Source organism: Chiloscyllium plagiosum, unplaced genomic scaffold (genome assembly GCF_037043375.1).
Source record: "Chiloscyllium plagiosum isolate Xiang-an unplaced genomic scaffold, Cpla_swu_hap1 HiC_scaffold_14, whole genome shotgun sequence".
NCBI classification, from domain to species: Eukaryota; Metazoa; Chordata; class Chondrichthyes; order Orectolobiformes; family Hemiscylliidae; genus Chiloscyllium; species Chiloscyllium plagiosum.
Window position 1 is genome coordinate 38206878 of NW_028270152.1, and position 21489 is coordinate 38228366.

Consider the following 21489-nt stretch of genomic DNA (forward strand, 5'->3'; position numbering starts at 1 on the left):
GCATTTGGCACGCATGCCTTCATTGGCCAGAGCATGGATATAAGAGTTGGTACACCATGTTGCAGCTGAATGGATAATAGGTGAGGCCACCTTTGGAATACAGTACTGAGAAAATCTGATGATCTTTCTTTAGGAAGGATGTTATTAAACTTGCAGTGGTGCAGAAAACATTTACAAGGATGTTGCCAGGACTGGAGTTATAGAGAGAGGCTGAACGGTCGAGGGATTTTTACCCTAGAGCATTGGAAGTTGAGGGATGACCTTATGAAGAGGCATGGATGAGATGAATAGCCACGATCTGTTTTTCTAGGGTGGGGGAAGTCCGAAACTAGAGGCATAGTTTTAAGATGAGAGGGGAAAGATTGAAAAAAGACCTGAGGGATAATATTTTCATGCAGAAGATGGTATGTGTGTGGAAAGAGCCTCTAGAGGTTGTGGTACAGGTGGGTACAATTACAACATTTAGAGTCATAGAGATGTACACCACAGAAACAGACCCTTCAGTCCAACTTGTCCGTGCTGACCAGATATCCTAACCTAATTCAGTTCCATTTGCCAGCACTTAGCCCATATCCCTCCAAATCCTTCCTATTCATATACCCATCTAGAAGCCTTTTAAATGCAGTAATTGTACCAGCCTCCACCACTTCCTCTGGAAGTTCATTCCATACATGCAGTACCCTCTGCCTGAACAAGTTGCCCTTTGGGTCCCTTTTATAGCTTGCCCTTTTCACCTTAAACCTATGCCCTCTAATTCTGGACTCGCCTACCCCAGGGAAAAGATTTTGTCTATTTATCCTATCCAATATCCTCATGATTTTATAAACTTCTATTATGGCCACCCCTCAGCCTCCAATGCTCCAGTGAGAATAGCCCCAGCCTTTTTAGCCTCTCCCTAGAGCTCAAATCCCCTAATCCTGAGGCATCTGGATAGATTTATTAATAGGAAGAGTTTAGACGGATGTGGGCCAAATGCTGACAAATGTGACTAGGGCAGGTTGGAATGTCTGATTGGCATGGGCGGGTTGGACCAAAGGGTCAGTTTCATGCTGTATGACTCCGACTCTATCTATTTTCTTTCTTATTTACCTAGTTACATCTGCCACTGAGTTAATAAAAGTCAGGCTTTTCCTTCATTTGTTTAAAGATAAACAGACTAACAATATACTTCAGGCACTGATATATTTTCAACAAGTTAAAAATCACACAACACCAGGTTATAGTCCAACCCATTTATTTGGAAGCACTAACTTTTGAAGTGCTGTTGCTTCTTCAGGTGGTTGTGAAGCAACACCATAAGACACAGAATTTATAGCAAAAGATTAGTGATGCAATGATACATTGAACAAACCTAAATTAAGTCTTTCATCTTTTAGAATGGATTTTCTGGTTTTGGTTCTTTAATATGTAAATCCCAGAACTCCTTTTAAGTTACATTCTCAAGATAATTCTAAGGTTTTATAACAAAAGATGACATCTCAGCTTCGACAATGCTTTAAAGGTGTGAGTCAGACCAGTCTTGAGTCAGACTGGTTCTGTTTTCAAAGTGGAATTTCCAAATATTGTATGGATTCACTGCCTGCATTGACTGCTTGCAGGTTCTGCATTTCTTTGAGTAAAATAGAATGTTTCTGCCAATACAAATTTGCCCCATAAACTTATATGTGTGTGCACCTGTAGGAGAGAGAGAAAGAAAGACAGTGAGTGTACATGAGAGTGTATGTTTGTCTGTGTGCAAGCTTAGTAAAGTGTGAGTGTGATGGAGCTTGAGAGAGTGCATGTGTGTGGAAGGTATGGTGTATTTAAAAGAGAGTGTATAGTGCAGCGTGGTCATCTGCAGTGCGACATGAACTCAAAGTCCCGGTTGAGGCCATTTTTGTGGGTACTGAACTTGGTTATCAGCCTCTGCTCAGCCACTTTGCATTGTTGCCTATCCCAAGGTCCACCTTGGAGGATGGTCACCTGAAGGTCCTAAGACCACTGAAAAATTCCCCAACTGGGAGGGAACACCCCTGCCTGGTGATTGTTGTGTGGTGTCCATTCATCTGTTGCTTGGTCTCGCCAATGTACCATGCATTGGGGTATCCTTGCCTTCAGTGTATAAGATAGACAGCGTAGGCTGATTCACGTGAGTAACTGCTGCGTACATTTTGGGTGGTGTCCCCACGTGTAATGGTGGTATCTGTGTTGATACTCTGACACGTCTTGCAGTGGTTGCCATGACAGAGTTGTACGGTGTTGTGGTTGATGTTGTCCTGAAGGCTGGGCAGTTTGCTGCTAACAGTGATCTGTTTAAGCTTTGGCGGTTGTTTAAAGGTGAGAAGTGGAGGTGTAGGGAAGGTCTTGGCAAGGTGCTTATCCTCATGTGTTGTAGGCTGTGAAAAGCATGGCATAATTTTTCAGCTCCTGGGAAGTACTGGATAACAAAGGGTACCTTAGCTGCTGCAACCTATATCTGTCACCTGAGGAGGTAATTACTGTTTTTCACTGTGGCACGTTGGAACTGGCAATCGACAAGTTGAGCATTGTACCCTGTTCTTATGAGGGCATCCTTGAGCACCGTCAGGTGTCCGTCATGTTCCTCCTCCTCTGAACAGAACAGATCCTGTGTATGCGTAGGGCTCGTCCATAGGGGATGGCTGTTTTAATATGTTTAGGGTTGAAGCTGGAGAAGTGCAGCATCATGAGGTTATCTGTGGGTTTGCGATAGAGTGAGGTGCGGAGGTGTCCATCTATGATGGAGATGCATGTGTCCAAGAATGAGACAGATACTAAAGAGTAGTCCATGATACATCCGGTGGGATGAATCTCGTTGATATCACTGTGTACAGAGGAACCTTGATTATTTGAATCTTGATTATCTGAATATTGGATTATCCGAAGGTGATTTCTTGGTCCTGCAAAAATGTTACATCAAAGAGTAAGTGTATTCAATTTACCTGTACTAAAGATGCTATGAGAACACTGGCAAAAACAAAAAAACACAAGCATCAGTGACTGGATTTTTTTTAAAGGTAAGGGTTGTTACACAGCCTTTTGCAAGAGTAAGTATTTTACAGTATTCCCGGCACTTTACTGGGCTGTTCATTTAAAAAGAAAGGCTGAGAACATAAGCGCATGTGCGAGGAGAGGCTTCCATCTTTCTATCACTAGACTGCGTTCCAAGAAATTGATACTGTTTCTTTATCACTACTCCTAAATCCAAGTTTTCTTCCACTGTACAAACGATAAATTACCTCATTTATTTTCCTACCAAAGTGGACTATCTCACATTTAACTGTATTGAACTTGATTTGCCAATTATTTGTTCATGGTCTTGCGTTCATAGAAGCTGTTTGGGACCTTGTTTAATGCTGGGATTTCGTGGTAAGGTTTAGTTCTTATTTTAACCTCTAATTTGCAGACGTAAGGATTAATTTGTTTAAATGGCAGACTCATTAAAATTATAGATTTAAACAAATTCTTTGGTGGAGCAGTGTTATATCAGTATGGCTTCCCCTGTTTAAGCTAAAATCGATTATCTGAACGAAATAGTGCCCGCCCATCTGGTTGGGAGAACAGAGGTTCCTCTGTAGTAGGAAATAGAACCAGTCTGACTCTCACCTTTTTAAGGCATTGTCTGAACTGAGATGCCACCTTTTGTTATAAAACCTTAGAATTATCTTGAGAATGTGACTTAAAAGGAGTTCTGGGATTTACATATTAAAGAACTGAAACCAGCAAATCCATTTTAAAAGATGAAAGACTTAACAATCTAGGTTTGTTCAGTGTATCATTGTATCACTGTAATCTTTTGTTAAAACTTCTGTGTCTTATGGTCCTGCTTCACAACCACCTGATGAAGAAGCAGCGCTTTGAAAGCTAGTGTTTCCAAATAAACCTGTTTGACTTTGTCCACCCTAGTCCAACACCGGCTCCTCCAATTCAAATTTGTACAGTCCAAAGAAACACTGATACGTTTTAGCAAAGCTGCGGATTGGATTTTTTAAAAGGATGCATTAATGTTGGGAAATGGGATGAATTGACTTTTTATTTCAAATTGTGGATTGTTTTAATTAGAATGTAGCAAATTGTCTATGCTCTGTCTTAGAATTTATAACGCAGTCAACATCTGAGCAGATTTTGCAGAGCATGTTGTTAGCTCAGGATTGATCTGTAACCTTCTCGGCTGGGCTGTTATAGAGCATCAACTAGAGTTTGGGAATTGTAACAATATTCATAATGTTATAACCATATTGAATCTTAATTAGGACACACAGGTTGAGCAGAATTTCTAGAAAATTGAACTTAATTGTAGAAAAAGAAAGCATTGTATTCAGCTTGGATTTTTTAAGGACCTTACTAACCTATGGTACAAGTCTGAATGTTTGCTTTATCACTACTCCTAAATCCAAGTTTTCTTCTCCTGAACAAATAATAAATTACTTCGTTTATTTTCCTACCAAAGTGGACTATCTCACATTTAACTGTATTGAACTTGATTTGCCAATTATTTGTTCATCATTATGCAAGTTTATTAATGTCCTCTTGTAACTTTTTTTGTATTCCTCAATATTGCCTATCTCTCCCAATTTGTTGTCATACACAAATAGGAATTGTGTGTTCTTGATTCCGAAGCACAAATTGAGAGTGTAATTTGTGAACAATGTCGGTCCCATCACTGACTTTTGTGGAGCTTGCACCTTCTGTCATTCCGGATAACTACCTTTTATTGCTCATCTGTGCTTTCTGCAGGCCAATTAACAATCCATTTTGCCATTTCTCCCTTTCATGATAAAGGGGTCTAGAAAATCCAAATAAATAAAACTTACTGCATAGCGATTGTCTACTTTCTCTATTACCTCCGGTAAAGGCTCACAGAAATGCTTCTAGTGATCATGATTTTCAATTATATTGATAGATTAGAGAATTTAGGATTTGCAGTTGTTGTGGGTATGTTCGCTGAGCTGGGAATTTGGATTGTAGATGTTTCGTCCTCATTCTAGGTGACATCTTCAGTACTGAGGAGCGTCCTATGAGTCTGTTTACCTCGATTAGCCAAAGAAAGAATAGCCAACCTCTTGGACAAACAGACCAAATGACATGACTGGGAACCAATCAACAAGGACGGTATACTCAAACTACCGGACCTGTGCTTGGCAACACACCTCATATTCAATAGCCAGATATACAGAGAAATCAATGGGACACCTATGGGCTCACCCATCTCTGGACTTGTAGTAGAAGCAGTGATGGAAAGACTAGAACGAATAGCCCTCCCTCTAATCTGATCCAAACTTTGGATCAGATACATGGATGACACTTTTGTAATAATTAAAAGGACAGAGATCAAGAACACATGCCTGATTATCAACACCATGCTCACAGGGATCAAATTTACGAGAGAGGATGAATTTAACAACCAACTCCAATTCCTGGATGTGATGGTAGAAAGAACACAATGGGGAATGCACAACCAAAGTTGAGAAAGAGAATCCCCATACAAGGAACAGATCCTGAATTATAACAGCCACCATCCAAACTCTCACAACTGAAGCTGCACTAGGACCCTATTCAAAAGAGCCACAACGCAATGAACTACTCCCGACCTCCGAAGAGAAGAAGGACACCTCTCCAAGGTCTTTGCCAAGAACAGATAATGCCGCAACTTCACCTGCAGATGCCTGGCAGACAAACAATGCGATGACGACATGCCACAACCCAAGACACTAACTATTCTACATTCAATAAAAAAAAAGTCTGGAATCTGACAGCCAGACCCCTCCGACCATTTGGATTTATCACAGCACATGAACCAACAGCCATGCTCAGACAACTCATCAGAACAAAAAACCCAATAACCATCAAGTGCAGGTCAAATGTGGTGTACAAGATTCCATGCAGAGACTACATGAAACATTATATGGGACAAACAGGTGGACAACTAGCAATCCACATCATGAACATCGACGAGTCACTAAATCCCATGACCAGCTGTCCTTAGTATCTGTACACACAAATTCAACTGGGACAACACAACAATAATAGGACAAGGCAAACAGGATAGCCAGAGAATTCCTAGAAGCTTGGCACTCATCCATGGACTCCATGAATAAATACATTGACCTAGACCCAATATACCAACCACTGCAACAAGCGACTGGAACCGGCAACCAGAGGTAGTGGGAATAAACCAAATAAATTCCAACCTACACAGTATAACAGCGCTTCACAGGAGGTGCCACAGTACTGAGGATGTTACCTAGAAAGGGCATGAAACATTCTCAGTTCAGTTAATATACCTTCAACAACCGCAACCGGCACCTGATCTACAAATCTTTATACAAACGTAGAATTTAGGAGTGTTTTCCTTGGAGGAGATCTGATAAAGGTATTTATCATTTTGAGGAATCTGGGGAGAAACTAAACCAATTGGTGGAAGAGTTGAGAACAGGATGGCACAAATCTAAGGTAAATGGAAAAAGAAACAATGGTGGTGTGAGCAGAAATCTTTTCACACAATGTGGTTAAGATCTGGAGAAGGTGGAGGAGGCAGGATTGATTAATGCTTTAAGAGCGAAGTGGTTTATTATTTGGAAAGAAAAAATGTGCAGAGTTCTGGGAAAAAGCTGGGGAATGGCATGAAGTATACTGCTCCTTTGGAGATGTGGCACAGATGGGCTGAATGGTCTCCTGTGATTTTATGATCTTAAAAAAGAAGTCAACAAGCTGGATGCTGCAGCTGGCCTTTTCTGCTCATGGTCAACAGTAAAAATATTAAATTAAAATAGATTGAAACTAATCACCATTGATCCTTTGGACCACTGATTAGAATGGTTTTGGAATTGGTTGCTTTTTTATGTACTTTCATTCCAGATAATTATTTGCTGTATTATATGAACCCTGTGCTCTTTAGGGTCAACTATGCTCTTTAAGGTCAGCTTTATGTACTGGACTCTTTGTTTTCCATCAAAATGTACCATTTTTCATCTTGGCTCCAAGGCCTTATTACCTGCCAAAAGAAGCCTAAAACAAACCATGTATTATGGAGAAGAGGGATTGGTGGGAGAGAGGCCAATGCTTTTGCCTTCTACAGTTGCTTTGCAAAGAAGCAACAAACAATGTTGATCAGTAGTTACAAAATCTAAGTGGGAAAGACATTACATAGAAAAGCAAATTGTTGGAAAACTCGGCATGTCTGGCAGCAAGTGTGCAGAGAAAGCAGAATGTACATTTCAGGTATTTAAGACAATAAAAAAATGCCTTCCTTATGTGCACTTTAATGGAAAAAAAAAACTACATTTTGGAGATGCAACTCCATACATTTTTGTATACTCTGCAAAAATGAATTTCAGGACTAGAGAGTGTTGCTGAACCTTGGAATGCAGGTTCATAGTTCCTTGAAAGGAGATAGAATGGTGAAGAAGGCATTTGGTATGCTTTCCTTTATTGGTCAGAGCATTGAGTATAGGAGTTAGGAGGTCATGTTGCATCTTTACAGGACATTGATTAGGCCACTTTTGGAATATTGTGTGTAATTCTGGTCTCCTTTCCATCGGAAGGATGTTGTGAAACGTGAAAGGCTTCTGAAAAGATTTGCAAGATGTGCCAAGGTTGGTGGATTTGAGCAAAAAGGAGTGGCTGAACAGGCTGGGGCTGTTTTCCCTGGAGTGTTGGAAGCTGAGGAGTAACCTTATAGAGATTTACAAAATCATGAGGGGCATGGATAGGATAAATAGGCAAAGTATTTTTCCTGAGGCCGGGGAGTCCAGAACTATAGGACAAATGGCACTAGATTAGGTTAGGATATCTGGTTAGCGTGGACAAGTTGGACCGAAGGGTCTGTTTCTGTGCTGTACATCTCTATGACTCTGTCTCAGAACAACAGCTTTATACAAACCTGAATAATGTAATCTAAGTGCAAATAACTGTTTTCAAATATTTTTCAAATGCATTATGCATACTAACAAATTATGCTTACTTGCAGGGATGGTTTGAAACTTGAAACACATTTTTTTGATGGAAAGCCTAAGTTAATTTTAGCACCTTTTGGTAAGTGTTAACTAAGTAACTGACGTAACCTTATAAGTTCACCCGTCATAAACATCACCATTTTGGGCGTAGCAAAATCTCCTCTTCCTTGTTGAATAGGGAGAATAGAAATAATACAATTGTCCCACATTATTTGTGCAGATTATGCTCTGTTTGCACAATAATTAGTAGGTTCCAGTTCCAGACCACTTTTACCTATTTCAAAAAAAAAAGGGGGAGCGGTGGGGAGGTAGTGTGCATTAGTGAGCTGATTAATTTTTAATCATGGCATCTGTGACAAAGCTGTGTTCTATCTATCCTCTGTAAGATGTACTACTTTGCTTTTTATTCTGTTAGCAAAGTAAAGTCTGAAGACTTTCAATATTTCAGCCCACTTGTGCAGCAAGTTCTTGTTCCACTTATGAGGAGCATTTTAAAAGTGGTATCAAAACTGATTGAAAAAAACTAGGTCACTGCCTTTGAACAAGTACCGAGAGAAGACCAAAGCTACTCGCTCCAAAAGAAAACAATGTAATTAATGATACTAGTCCGATACTAATCTGGGTGTAAAGTCATTGTATACAGTCTTGGAATTCCATGTAAAGATCCTGCATGATACTTTATGAGGAGGAAATAAAGAACAAAAATTTAATGTAAAACATGTTTTTAAGGAATTGATTTCAAATTTGTTATCTCCATTTGAATGAACATAAACACATGATTTGGCATAGCACCTTAATGAAGTCATAAGAGAGTCCAATCCCAGTTATCCATATTTTCTATCAGCAAAGCATTCCGCTTCGGATCATGGTTGATCACTAGTATATATACTGCCAGAAGTCAGAAAATAATATTGAGCAGGTCTCTGGCATTTGCCACTGTCTATTTAATTAAATTGTTGAAACTAATGTCTGCCCTGCCAGGTTAGAGATTCACTACTGGCTGTGTGAGGAGCTTGTTAGCTCAGCCCAATCATCCTCAGTTGCTTCATCAATGACCTTCCTTTCGTTGTAAGATTGAAATTGGGGTAGTTCAGTGATGATTGCACAATATTCAATATCATTCGTGATTCCTCACAACCTTTACGCAGCAAGACTTGGAAAATGTTTATTTTGAGGTGTTGATAAATTGTGTGCGACATTCAACTAACACAAATGCTAAATAATGACTGTTGCCAAAAATAGTGAAACTAGTCATCTCCCATTGACATCAGTGATTTGATTACAACTGAATTCTTCACTACTAATAATCTGAGTTCACCATTTACTAGAAATTTAACTGGACTAATCATGTAAATACTGTGGCTACACAACCAGGTCAGAGGCTAGAAAGCCTGCAGCAAGTAACTCACTATTTGCCAGACACAAGGGAGTAGTGTAATGGATAACGTTCCCTGTTTTAAAAAAATAATAATTTTTTTGCTACTGTGTGGATCTCCAAGGTCTGTGTGCAGCAGTAGCTTCAGGGTGTAGAAGCCATTTATCAACATGTCAATTGACGTGTCCTGAGCTTCTCAGCAGCTATGTGGCAGTACAGCTTAGAGGAAACATTGGTGGAATTCTCCTTATGTATCTGGATGTTTGCAGTTCCAACAACACTCATGAAGCTTGGCACAATGCAGGTTAAAGTTGGACTGAGACACCAGCTATCAGCTTTACCATTCTCTTCAACCATCGCCGACATTCAGTGACAACAGTGTGTGCCATATGAAATATGCACTGCAACAACATGCCAAAACTGTTTCAACAGTACCTTCCAAATTTGCAAACTCTACCTAGAATGACAAATAGCAGATGCATGGGAATATCAGCACACTCAGGATTTCTTCCAAGACACACGTCATCCTGATTTGGACCTATTCTTGCATTCCTTCATTTCATTTGGTTAAAATCCTAGAATTACCTTCCTAACAGTACTCTGGGTATACCCAAAGAAAAGGAACTGCAAACATCACCTTTTCGAGGGCAAGTAGAGTAACAAATTCTGGCCTTGATGGGGTGCTAACATCCCATGAAAGAAGAAAAGAATGTAGTGTTCTGATTGCCTGGTGATTGTCCTTGTTGATAGTAGCATTAGCAAAATAGAATTAACCTTTGGTAAGCTTGTTTCCACCAGTAGTACTTGTAATACATAACTTTATATAATCTGTTTGTTTCTGCTGTTAAATGCTATGGTGTGACCTGATGTCCTCTAATTTTTGCGTTTATTTCACTTTGTGGGTGATGGTAATATTTCCATTGGGCACCAATTTGTCAATATAATAACCAGAATATGCTCATGTCATTTACATCCATTGTGTGATGATTTAAACTACACTGGAATAGATTTATTCATTAGTCCTTGTTCTAGCATTTCTTACTTTCAAAGTTTTGATTGGGAGCCTTGGGACCAAGTTTTAACCTTTCCCCAAGTGGGATTGGTTTCACACGTGTTCTTCTTTCCCACCATTTTTGCTTTCTTGGTTTCCAGAGGAGTGGCAGCGTAAAATAGGTGGAAGTCTTGCTTTTTGTTGGCATAATTGGGTGATTATAGTAGTTCTAGCAGAGTATATTTAATTTGGAAATGCATTCTCTTTACTGTTGTGTAATTTTCATGGCTGGTCTAATCTTATTACAGATGCTTCATCAAAAGATATTAAAAGGGTAAGTGCTCTAATCTAATTCATCTGCAATGGTATCAGAAAAGAATGTCAATAACAACATTCCAACCCTGCACCATTGATGTCAAAATTGAACTGATGGCTACCCACCTGCTTACGAAAGAATTTTGAAATTAACAGAAGCAAAATTTGATCTCCAGATTACTTCTCCCCAATGCTCAGCCTTCCTGTTGGAAGTCACAATAACAATAAAATGCCTACTATTCCTTCCCCGCTCAGATAAACTTAAAAACTCTACTTCTCGTTGAAACAACAGTTGACTCATTCTGTGTTGCATAATGTTTGTGACTCTCAAACTGAGGCTAATTCATTTTCCAGTAGTCCCTCCAATTTAATACATGCAGAAACATCTCCCTAAACCACTGTTGATGCAAATGCCACCTCCCAGAATTCATTACGAATAATTAGGGAAGAGTCACTATGCAGCCCACTGAGTTAGATGGTAACTCCCATTTCTCCTTTCACTTGTTCTTTCCCTTTTTTGTCGTCTTTCCCTAAGCTGCTGTTCAGCTTCCACCTCTACCTCATCTGCCACGACTTGCCTTTCCTTGTTTTTGGAAATTTATTTAAAATTACCAAAGGAAGTGGTATGATCCAGCTGATGTTATTATTGGGCAAGTCTGATTCCCAACTGAAATGTGATTTGATAGATCATGTTTTGTTTTGGTTTTAACAAGATGGTGTCTCACTGAAATATAAGCATTCAGAATTGCAAATTTGGTTTCAAAATAAAGAGGAAGTTTATTAAGCAAAAGAAATTTAAGATAAAGTTGAGTAAATCAGTGTACTTATAATGAAAACTTAAGATATTTGAAACATGTGACAAAAAATATTCCCATCAATCCCAATATAAACCTGTATGATACCCATGGTCCCCCTTGTACAATATTCACACCAGATTAAAAAAAAATCTTTCTAGCACCTTTGGTTTAATTAACTGTGACGTCCACTCCAGGTCGGGAAAATTTGATAGCCTCATTGTGGAGTATTCCTAAATCTGATTTTACATGTTCACAGATTCATATAACCTCATCAGGGTTTTATTCAAACACTTTGGTCTGGAACTATTGCTAAAATCCTTGCTGTAAGAAAATCTATTTTTACTATCTTCTCCTTTACTCAGGAGAACTATTTTCATGCAAGAACATCTGCAGCAAAATTAGAAATTACAATTTTGTCTCGCTTAAAAACATGCAATTCCTGAAGTCACTACCAGAAATCAATTGATTCACCAGTTGTTTACCTTTCTCGGTTGTAAAGTTCTCTCTTAATATGCACAAAAAACCCATAGTTGGGTCAACTAATTTCCTCTAGCTGTTTTAAAATAAGTTATGATGGTTACAGAAACACTTGCAAATTAATCATTTAATCTCTTAAGACATAGTAAACCTATATATCGTAATGTCTACATTGCAGAAGCATACACATTGCTTTGTTTGTTATGGATTTGTATACATACAAATGACAAATCCTTAGCAGAGATTCAGAATTTGAAATTATGCAGAAAGTTGAAAGGAAGTTGGGTTTACTTTCTTCTCCAAAGTTGAGGTGATTGAATTGAAATTTGTGGATTTTCAATGAAAAGTTGATGAAAGTTAATCCAGGTGAAAGGTACAAAATAGGAACAAAAACACCATTACTTTGGCAGAATCTTTGCCCAGAAGAATCTTGTGGAATAGTTCTCAGAATTTTAGAAGTGTGGCAATGCAGGAGGATGCTATTCAGCTTGGGACGTCTGCACTGACTCTCTGATGAGCATCAAACTGCTGTTCTTCTGTCCTCTTCCTGTAAGCGTGCAGATTGTTTGCTTGTTCCTTTTTGAATAACTATCTAATTCCCTTTTGAATGCCTCAACTGAATCTGCATCTACCATCTCTTGGACCCACGCTAACCACTTGTTATGTGAGAATGTTCCTCTGATTTTTTTTGTTTTATTTAATATTTTAGATTAGTGCCCTCTTGTACCCATTTGTAAAGAGTTGGGAACATTTTCTCCCTATTTATGCTGTCCATTTGTGATTATGATAATTCAATCCGATCTCCTTTCAGACTTTTCCAAGAAAAAAAACAGTCTAAATATCTTCAATCTATTTTCATAACTGAGTTTCCTCATCCCAGTGACCAAAGAAAAGTATTGAAAGAGAAAATATAATTCTGTTCATTTAGTGTACTTTTAGAATGAATAGATTAAAGGAAATGGTACAGAATGGATTAATTGGATGGAGATAGAGATCAATAGACAATCTTTTTTTAAGATGTTCATTGAACTGCATATCATTGATTTTTTTTAAACTTTTGAAATGTGGCATCTCTTCATCTTAGCTTTGTAGAAGATAATGTAAGTTGTAATGTGTTGGCATTCTGCAATGTGATATCTGAATGTGTTTTAAAACCTTACACAAAGAGGAGTTTCTAACAAAGTAAATGCTCACCATTCTATATGTTTGGCAGATAAAATACAAGAATAGAACAACAACGCATCAGCTGAGATCTAAAGTTTTACAAGAAGTTCCTTCAACTGCTGAACATAATTCAAAGACTGAGAGGCTATTACTGAAACATGCTGTAAATTACACTACTGTTGGATCTGGGAAAGGACCAAATACAGAACAGTTGATTGTAGATAAAAAAACTGATAAAAGCAAAAACAACAGTGACACGACTCTCAAAAATGGGCAGTCTGGAAATAAAACTACTGTGAAGAAACATGTTGCCACTAAGCAACAACCAACAAAGAAGCAAAAGATCTCCTCTGAGGTGTTAAAAGAGAGCTTGGTATGTCTGACCCAAGAGCAACTCCAGCAAATTCTTGCATCTGTAAGTCAAGTGAGTGGAAATTCAAACCAAAACCAGCAAAGAGACAAGAGTTCAAAGCCAGGTTGGTGTTATGGCGGCCATTGCTTTGGCATCAAACATTTCAGCAGGAATTTATTTTCTGTACTTGCAGTTGCAAATGCTGTGGCTTCAACATCTTTCCTCTGCTGCCTGTCCTGTTGAGTATTTGCAGATTTTTTTAATTTCAGATTTTAAGCATTCACAGTATTTTGCTATTATATTAGCTTTCCTCTGATATTATTCCCAAATGGTAATTCTTTACATTTAAAATTGGGCATTGAGTGTCAGTAATTTCTGTTTATTCTATCATCCATTTGAAGATGTATGAGGCCATTTGCAACAACACAAGCTGTCACGTTGGCTGAAATGAGGTGATGTGTTCATAGAAGGTTGTCACATACAACATTCTGAAAGTAATGATCTAAAGTGGGCTTCCCCCAGCCCACCTATTTATCTCTCAGCCTCCTTGGGCTCCCCTCCCATTCCTGATGAAGGGCTTATGCCCGAAACGTTGACTCTCTTGCTCCTCGGATGCTGAAAAATGTGTTGCTGGAAAAGTGCAGCAGGTCAGGCAGCATCCAAGGAGCAGGAGAATCGACGTTTCGGGCATGAGCCCTTCTTCAGGAATGAGGAAGGTGTGCCAAGCAGGCTAAGATAAAAGGTAGAGAGGAGGGACTTGGGGGAGGGGCGTTGGGAATGCGATACTTGGAAGGAGGTTAAGGTGAGAGTGATAGGCCGGAGAGGGGGTGGGGGCGGAGAGGTCGGGAAGAAGATTGCAGGTCAAGAAGGCGGTACTGAGTCCGAGGGTTGGGACTGAGATAAGGTGGGTGGAGGGGAAATGAGGAAGCTGGAGAAATCTGCATTCATCCCTTGTGATTGGAGGGTTTCCTAGGCGGAAGATGAGGCGCTCTTCCTCCAGGCGTCGTGTTGCCATGGTCTGGCGATGGAGGAGGCCAACAACTGCTGCCGCGACATTTAAAACAAAACCCTCCGGATCCTCGGATGCTGCCTGACCTGTTGTGCTTTTTCAGTAGTTCTAATTCTGCAGTCCTGACTTTCTCCTGCTGTTCTTTTACTGTTGCAGAGAATAAAGTATCAATAGTCTCTTTTTTTTGAAAATTGTTGAGCTTTTTCCTTAAATGTAATATTTTAAACAAGATATCACAAATACCAACTTTAAATTTGATGATGGCATTATTTTTACCTAACAATTTTCACTTGTCCAATGTACACAAAGGACAGTTATCAAGAATTTCTGCTTTGTTTTCTTTCTTATCAGGTAAAGAGGTTAAAGAAGCTGAGGGCGCATGTGAAGATAATGCAACCAAACCAAAGGAATTTCTCTGTACCAATAATGAGGGTTCAAAAGACAATAATTCATCTCAAAATGCACAAGCCATTTGTAAATTTGTAGCAAATGTTGAACAAGCAAACTCATTGCAAACTGATAAGACAATGGCTGTTAGGTAAGTACTGGTTTAAAAAAAAGCAAATGAGTACTGTCTGAATGTAAGTAAATCAAAAGCCTCAATTTCAGTATCATAATCTTCAATACCAGACTGCATAATTGTATTATGGTACATTATGTTTACGAGGTAACGTATAGAGATTATGATGTCATTTGATATATTGAGTGATCTCTGTTATCAACAGTTGGCTTCAGTCAAGCAGTATCTTGATTTTGGAATTTTCATTGTTGTTCTTCCTTTGGCCTTGTCCCTTTTTATGTCAACCAGTCTCCTCCAATATGTCTGCAGTCACTTAATTCTAGCTTCTTGGCATCCTCCTTTTTGGTCACTCCACTATTGGTGGCCATGTCTTCCACTTCATAGGGTTTTGGAGTTGTGATCCTGCACTTAATTGTCTTTTTACCTTTCCTCCTTGACACTCTTTGCAAGCTAGCTCTTTTACGAAGCTTTTGGTCATATTGCCTAAGATCTCCTTATTTGGCTGAGCAACATTTTGTTTTGCTACTTCTGTGCAGTGCTGAGGAACGTTTTAATGATATTAAATGTTCGGTGTAAAAACTAGTTATTGTTTTATATCACACTCTGAATGGAGATGTTGACATAATCAGTTAAATGTATTACTAGATAACCTATAAATGACATGGCTTTTGAACTGAGTACAGTTATTTACAACGAATGTGATATCGCTACTTGCTCCATAGAGAATTCAGTTGATTTTACAATTGCATTGCAAATGTAATTTTCATTTAAACAAGAGCAGAAAACAAATTATATACTTCTGTTTTTTTTTATGTGAATGGCATTACTTTGAACAGCACATTCAGCCAAGTCAGTGATGGTCTTTTCAGGCACCTTGGAGAACGAGACAATGAAAAGGATCAGTTGGAAGCGAAGAGACTCCAGTGGAAAAAAGAACTAGGTACATGATGATCCATGTCTATTTCTGTTTTTTTTTAAGAAGACCTCACATGTATCATTAAATGTGAAAATTCAGGCATTGCTGTCAGAGTTACCCTATTTCAGGATGTGTGACTGGGATACCCTCCAGTCTTCTGTTCTAAGGTACTTTGTTGAAAGAAATCCATGTAAAAGACTAAATCCATGTAAAATCCATGTCACTAAATAATGCAGATAAAGTTAGTAACTGTGCTTTCAGACATAAATGATTTTGTTTCAACAACATGACAAATCATTACTGGAAAGTCATCTTTCTGCATTGAATATTTAATTGTACAAATATGGAAGCTCATTCCTTCAAATTTTAAATAGTTTTGGAGATTTTAAGTGGGGAAACAAAAATACTGTTTTCTGCTTTTTATCTTTCTCCATCTCTCCTTTTTCTGCCATGTCCCTTTTATTTATTGTACATGATTTTACATTAAACCAGACAGGAGATATAAGATTTGATTCAGTCTTTGGGCCCAATTTTAACTGTCTGCTACTCGATGAGTTTTGAATTAGTTAAAATCTTGCTTTGTCAGCCCTCCTGAATATGGATGTTTGAAGAGCTACATTGTTGCTTGCCTTGCTCACACAAGCCTCATCATGTTGAGAGCACTGTACTGGATGAAGTGCCCAGTGATGCTAGCTGCTGTTCAAAAGCCTATGAAAAGTCTGTGTAGGCCTTTGTTCTGTAACTAAGATAACTTTATGATTGATTTCATTTTGTAGATCATCAATGTCACTTGGAAGTGAGGAGGATTTTTAGATCAAAAAATGGGAGACATTTAACAAATGCACTTTGCATTAGGTTTTTCTGATTAGAGAGGAAGTAAATTCTGAAGTGGTAGCTAGTAATATGATAGTATTATAATGGGTAAAAAGACATTTATATCAAAATTATTTGAGTTAGAAGAAGACAAATCTACAGTCTGCAACCAATTATATGTTGAGAGATGTTTTATGCATTCAGGGAATGTGGACATCACTGACTATGCCAGAATTTATTGCCCTTCTCTAATTGCCCAGAGGGCAGTTAGAATCAATCACATGGCTGTGGTCTGGAAATAGGAAGGAGGAAACTGCTGAGGTCTTAGACATGCTATTCCTAGGCTCCAGGGGACTGGAGGATGGCTATAGTGCCTATATTTTAAAAGGAAAAGAGCTAAATCTTGAAATTAATAACTAATGAGCTTAAAATCCATGGAGAAAATAATGAAATTACCGCATGTATAGGTAAAGACCAAGCAGAATCCGCCAAGATCAATGCGATGATTGTAATGTACTTAGTCTGGACAAGGCAACACATAGTAGATAAGTTATTTGAGAAGATTAAAAGGTATGAAATTTCAGGGTAGATAGCCAACTGGATTAGAAATCAGTCAGAAGGATCATAGAATTAAGCGTGAGGTGATACATTGTGATTAAGAATGAAGAGAAAATTATTGATGGGGGAAAATGGGCATAATATTGTGGAACAATGGAGTTGAAGGTATAGTCACATAATAAAAGCGGGAATTCAAGTCGATGAATTTTTTTTGAAAAAGTCGTGCAATTCTGTTTAAGATTATAAGCCAAAGTTTTTTTTTAACTATGAGATACCTACATTTCTATATAAAATTGTAAAACCTCAATTCAGGTTGTTAGTTGGGAGGTCATGTTGCGGCTGTACAGGACATTGGTTAGGCCACTGTTGGAATATTGCGTGCAATTCTGGTCTCCTTCCTATCAGAAGGATGTGAAACTTGAAAGGGGTCAGAAAAGATGTACTAGGATGTTGTCAGGGTCGGAGGATTTGAGCTATAGGGAGACATTGAATAGGCTAGGGCTGTTTTTCCCTGGAGCGCTGGAGACTGAGGGGTGATCTTATAGAGGTTTACAAAATCATGAGGGGCATGGATAGGATAAATAGATAAGGTCTTTTCCCTGAGGTGGGGGAGACCAGAATGAGAGGGCATAGGTTTAGGGTGAGAGGGGAAAGATATAAAGACTTGGGTTCATTTTTATACACTTAACACAGGTTAGAGGTAATGTGACAGAAATATTTGTGATTGAAATATTGGACAAGATAAATGAAATCAAGTTGTTTCTGATGTCGAAAAAACTAGAGACGGTAAATGCAATTAAAGCAATGTTGGAGACACTCAGCAGGTCTGTTTGCACATTGAAAGGAGAAACAGAGTTAAGTTTTCAAGTCGAATATCACTTTTCAGAAATTAAAGTCCTAGAAAGTGATGGCTATTATGCTTTTGACAAAGAGGGGAGAACAATAAGTGGAACAGGTGAATGTAGCCAGAGCAAAATGCAAAAGGAATACAAATGGTAGTAGAGGAATGATATATGTCTGCAGAATATATGTTAATGGTAGGTGTTCAGACTCAACCTTGCAACCATTATGCTGGGAAAGTAGTTTTAGGGTGGGTGGGAGATGATGGTCGTGTGTGGTGATGGTGTTGTAAGTAAATTAGACGTCATAGAACACATGTTTCCTGACTGAAGTTGTTGAGTTCAATGCAGAATCCTGAGGCTGTACAGTGTGGAAAATGAGGTGCTGTTTCTTCAACATGCAAAATTGACCTGTTTTCCACATCTAATGCCACACCTATCCTGCATTTCCATATTTTCTCTACTACTTTTGCCTACTGTGCTGGGCACCGTCACCCAGGGTTCTACTGACTTTTCCTTCCTCACTCCAAGTCACTTACTCAAACTCACAGCTACCTTGTTATTGATCCTTCATTTTGCCAAGGTAACTCTACAGCTCTTGTTTTGAGTCTTTTGCCGCCACTTCCTCCTCCTTGAACAAACTTTTTACTGTCTTCTATTTCATTTTTCTCTGGTACAACATTTGCCAATTGCAAGGGTTGCAAACTTGAGTGGTCTACTGAACTTCACACTTCTGAATTTTCTGGGTAGGTAAATGTAGCCTTCAGATTTCTTCAAGACCTTATGCTCCACATCTCCACTCAATTTCTGTCACCACCTATAGCCATCCAATCCTCTATTAACTTTGTGCTGCTCCAACTGTAGAGTCTTACGCTTCCTTGGCTCTATCATTCATCCTATTTCCTGCAGTCATCTGTGCTCATGACTCTTTGGTGTGACTCCATAATCTTTGCCAGCCTTTGCTTCTTGTATGTTTCTCATTTATCAATCCACCTCTTTCACTTTTTACTTAGCTCTTATTGTATAATCTTTGCTTATTGGCCAGTTACTGAGCCTCATTAAGTTACTTTGAGAGATTTTTCCATGTTACCATATGAAATATTTTTGAGGACATGTCTTGTTCAGCAACATTTTGAGTCTGGATGTAGGTTTGCTCACTGAGCTGCAAGGTTCATTTCCAGACGTTTCTCCACCCTACTAAGTAACCTCTTCAGTGGGCCCCCGGGTGAAGCACTACTGATGATTCCTGCTTTCTATGTATATATATGTTTGGGTTTCTTTGGGTTGGTGGTGTCATTTCCTGTGGTGATGTATTTTCCTGTTCTTTTTCTCAGAGGGTGGTAGATAGGGTCTAACAGGATGTGTTGATAGAGTTCCGGTTGGAATGCTGTGCTTCTGGAACTTCTCGTGCGTGTCCAAGGATGGATGTGTTGTCCCAGTCAAAATGGTGTCCTTCCTTATCTGTATGTAAGGATAGTGAGAGAGGGTCATGTCATTTTGTGGCTAGTTGATGTTCATGTATCCTGGCTACTTTTCTGCCTGTTTGTCCAACGTAATGTTTGTTAGAGTTCCTGCACGGTATTTTATAAATGGCATTAGTTTTGCTTGTTGTCTGTGTAGGATCTTTCAAGTTCATTGTCTGCTGTTTTAATGTGTTGGTGGGATTATGAACTACCATGATGCCAAGGGGTCTGAGTAGTCTGGCAGTCATTTCCGAGATGTCTTTGATGTAGGGGAGAGTGTCTTGGGTTTCTGAAGTTCAAAAGACTTCAGAAATCTGGATAAATAAATAAGACCAACTCCCAAAAAATGAAACCAGATGGATCCGACGCACCATGCTTCTACGGATTACCCAAAATTCACAAACCAGGAGCCCCCCTCAGACCCATAGTCTTGCTATCTGGAACGCCAACATACAGATTGGCTAAGGAGCTTCACCAAAGACTAAAACACTTAGTAGAAGACTCACACCACTCCATCCAAGAATTCCTGAAGACCATCAAAGACACTAAGATAGAAGAGGATGAAATAATAGTCTCCTTTGATGTAACAGCCCTGTTTACATCAATCAATGTTAACCTGGCCAAGGAAACACTGACTACGCTATTAGAATTCCTAAAGAGACATATAACAAACACCACTAACTTCATCAGCAAGGACAGTATCGTCAAGCTAGTGGACCTATGCCTTACCCCACACTTCACCTTCAACAACAAAACCTACAGACAAACCAACAGAACACCCATGGGATCTCTGATATCAGGGTTCTTAGCAGTGGCAGTAATGCAGAGACTCTAACATATAGCTCTGCCAACAATCCAATTCAAGGTTTGGGTCTGCTACGTGGGCAACACCTTTGTCATCACTAAACGAAGCAAATTAGAGGAAACCTTTAAGACCATCAATAATACCCTTACTGGCATAAAATTCACTAAAGATGATGAAAACAACAACAAACTGCCTTTCCTAGATGTCACACTAGAGTGAACAGCCAATGGGGAACTTCAAACCAGCGTCTACAGGAAAACAACACATGCAGACCAAATATTGAACTACAGAAACAATCATCCCAATGTCCACAAACAAAGCTGCATCAAACATTATTTCAATGAACCAACATACACTGCAGCACAGAGAAACTACGCAGCGCAGAGGGAAATCACCTATACTGTGTATTCAAAAAGAATGGGTACCCAATGAACACAGTCTGTTAATTTCTCAGCAGCAAACCCAAACAAGCAGACAATACACGTCCAGAAACCCTAGCCACTCCCCTACATCAAAGACATCTCAGAAATGACTGCCATACTACTCAGACCTTTGGCATCATGGTAGTCCACAAATCCACCAACACACTAAAAGAGCAGATAATGAACTTGAAAGACCCTATACAGACAACAAACAAAACTAATGCCATTTATAAAATACCGTGCGAGAACTCTTAACAAACACTACATTGGACAAACAGACAGGAAACTAGCCACCAGGATACATGAACATCAACTAGCCACAAAACGACATGACTTTCTCACTAGTATCCTTACAGATAAGGAAAGACACCACTTCCAACTGGGACAACTCATCCATCCTCGGACAAGCCAAACAGAGACACGCACAAGAATTCCCAGAATCTGCATGGCATTCCAACTGGAACTCTGTCCACCCTCTGAGAAGAAGAACAGGAAATTACATCACAGGAAATGACATCACCAACCCAAAGAAACTCAAACATGCAAATAGAAAGCAGGAATCATCAGCAGTGTTTCGCCCGGGGGCCCACTGAAGATGTTCCCTAGTATGGTGACTAAACGTCTGGAATGAACCTTGCAGCTCAGCAAGCAAACCTACACCCAGAACCTCAACCTGAGCTACAAATCTTCTCAAAACTCACTTTTTGAGTCTTTTTAGCAA

General features: G+C 39.1%; 1 protein-coding gene across 2 annotated transcripts in view; it reads left to right on the forward strand.

Moving 5' to 3' along the window:
* Positions 1-21489, forward strand: part of ccdc66 (coiled-coil domain containing 66) — a 73150-nt gene that overhangs the window by 7336 nt on the left and 44325 nt on the right. Inside the window, exons 2-6 of one of the 2 annotated variants that reach the window (XM_043708099.2) lie at positions 7967-8031; positions 10627-10652; positions 13121-13547; positions 14784-14970; positions 15789-15892. In XM_043708099.2, coding sequence (XP_043564034.2) covers positions 7967-8031; positions 10627-10652; positions 13121-13547; positions 14784-14970; positions 15789-15892 — 809 coding nt within the window. The remainder of the gene's footprint in view (positions 1-7966; positions 8032-10626; positions 10653-13120; positions 13548-14783; positions 14971-15788; positions 15893-21489) is intronic. The other variant, XM_043708100.2, reaches the window with a different exon arrangement.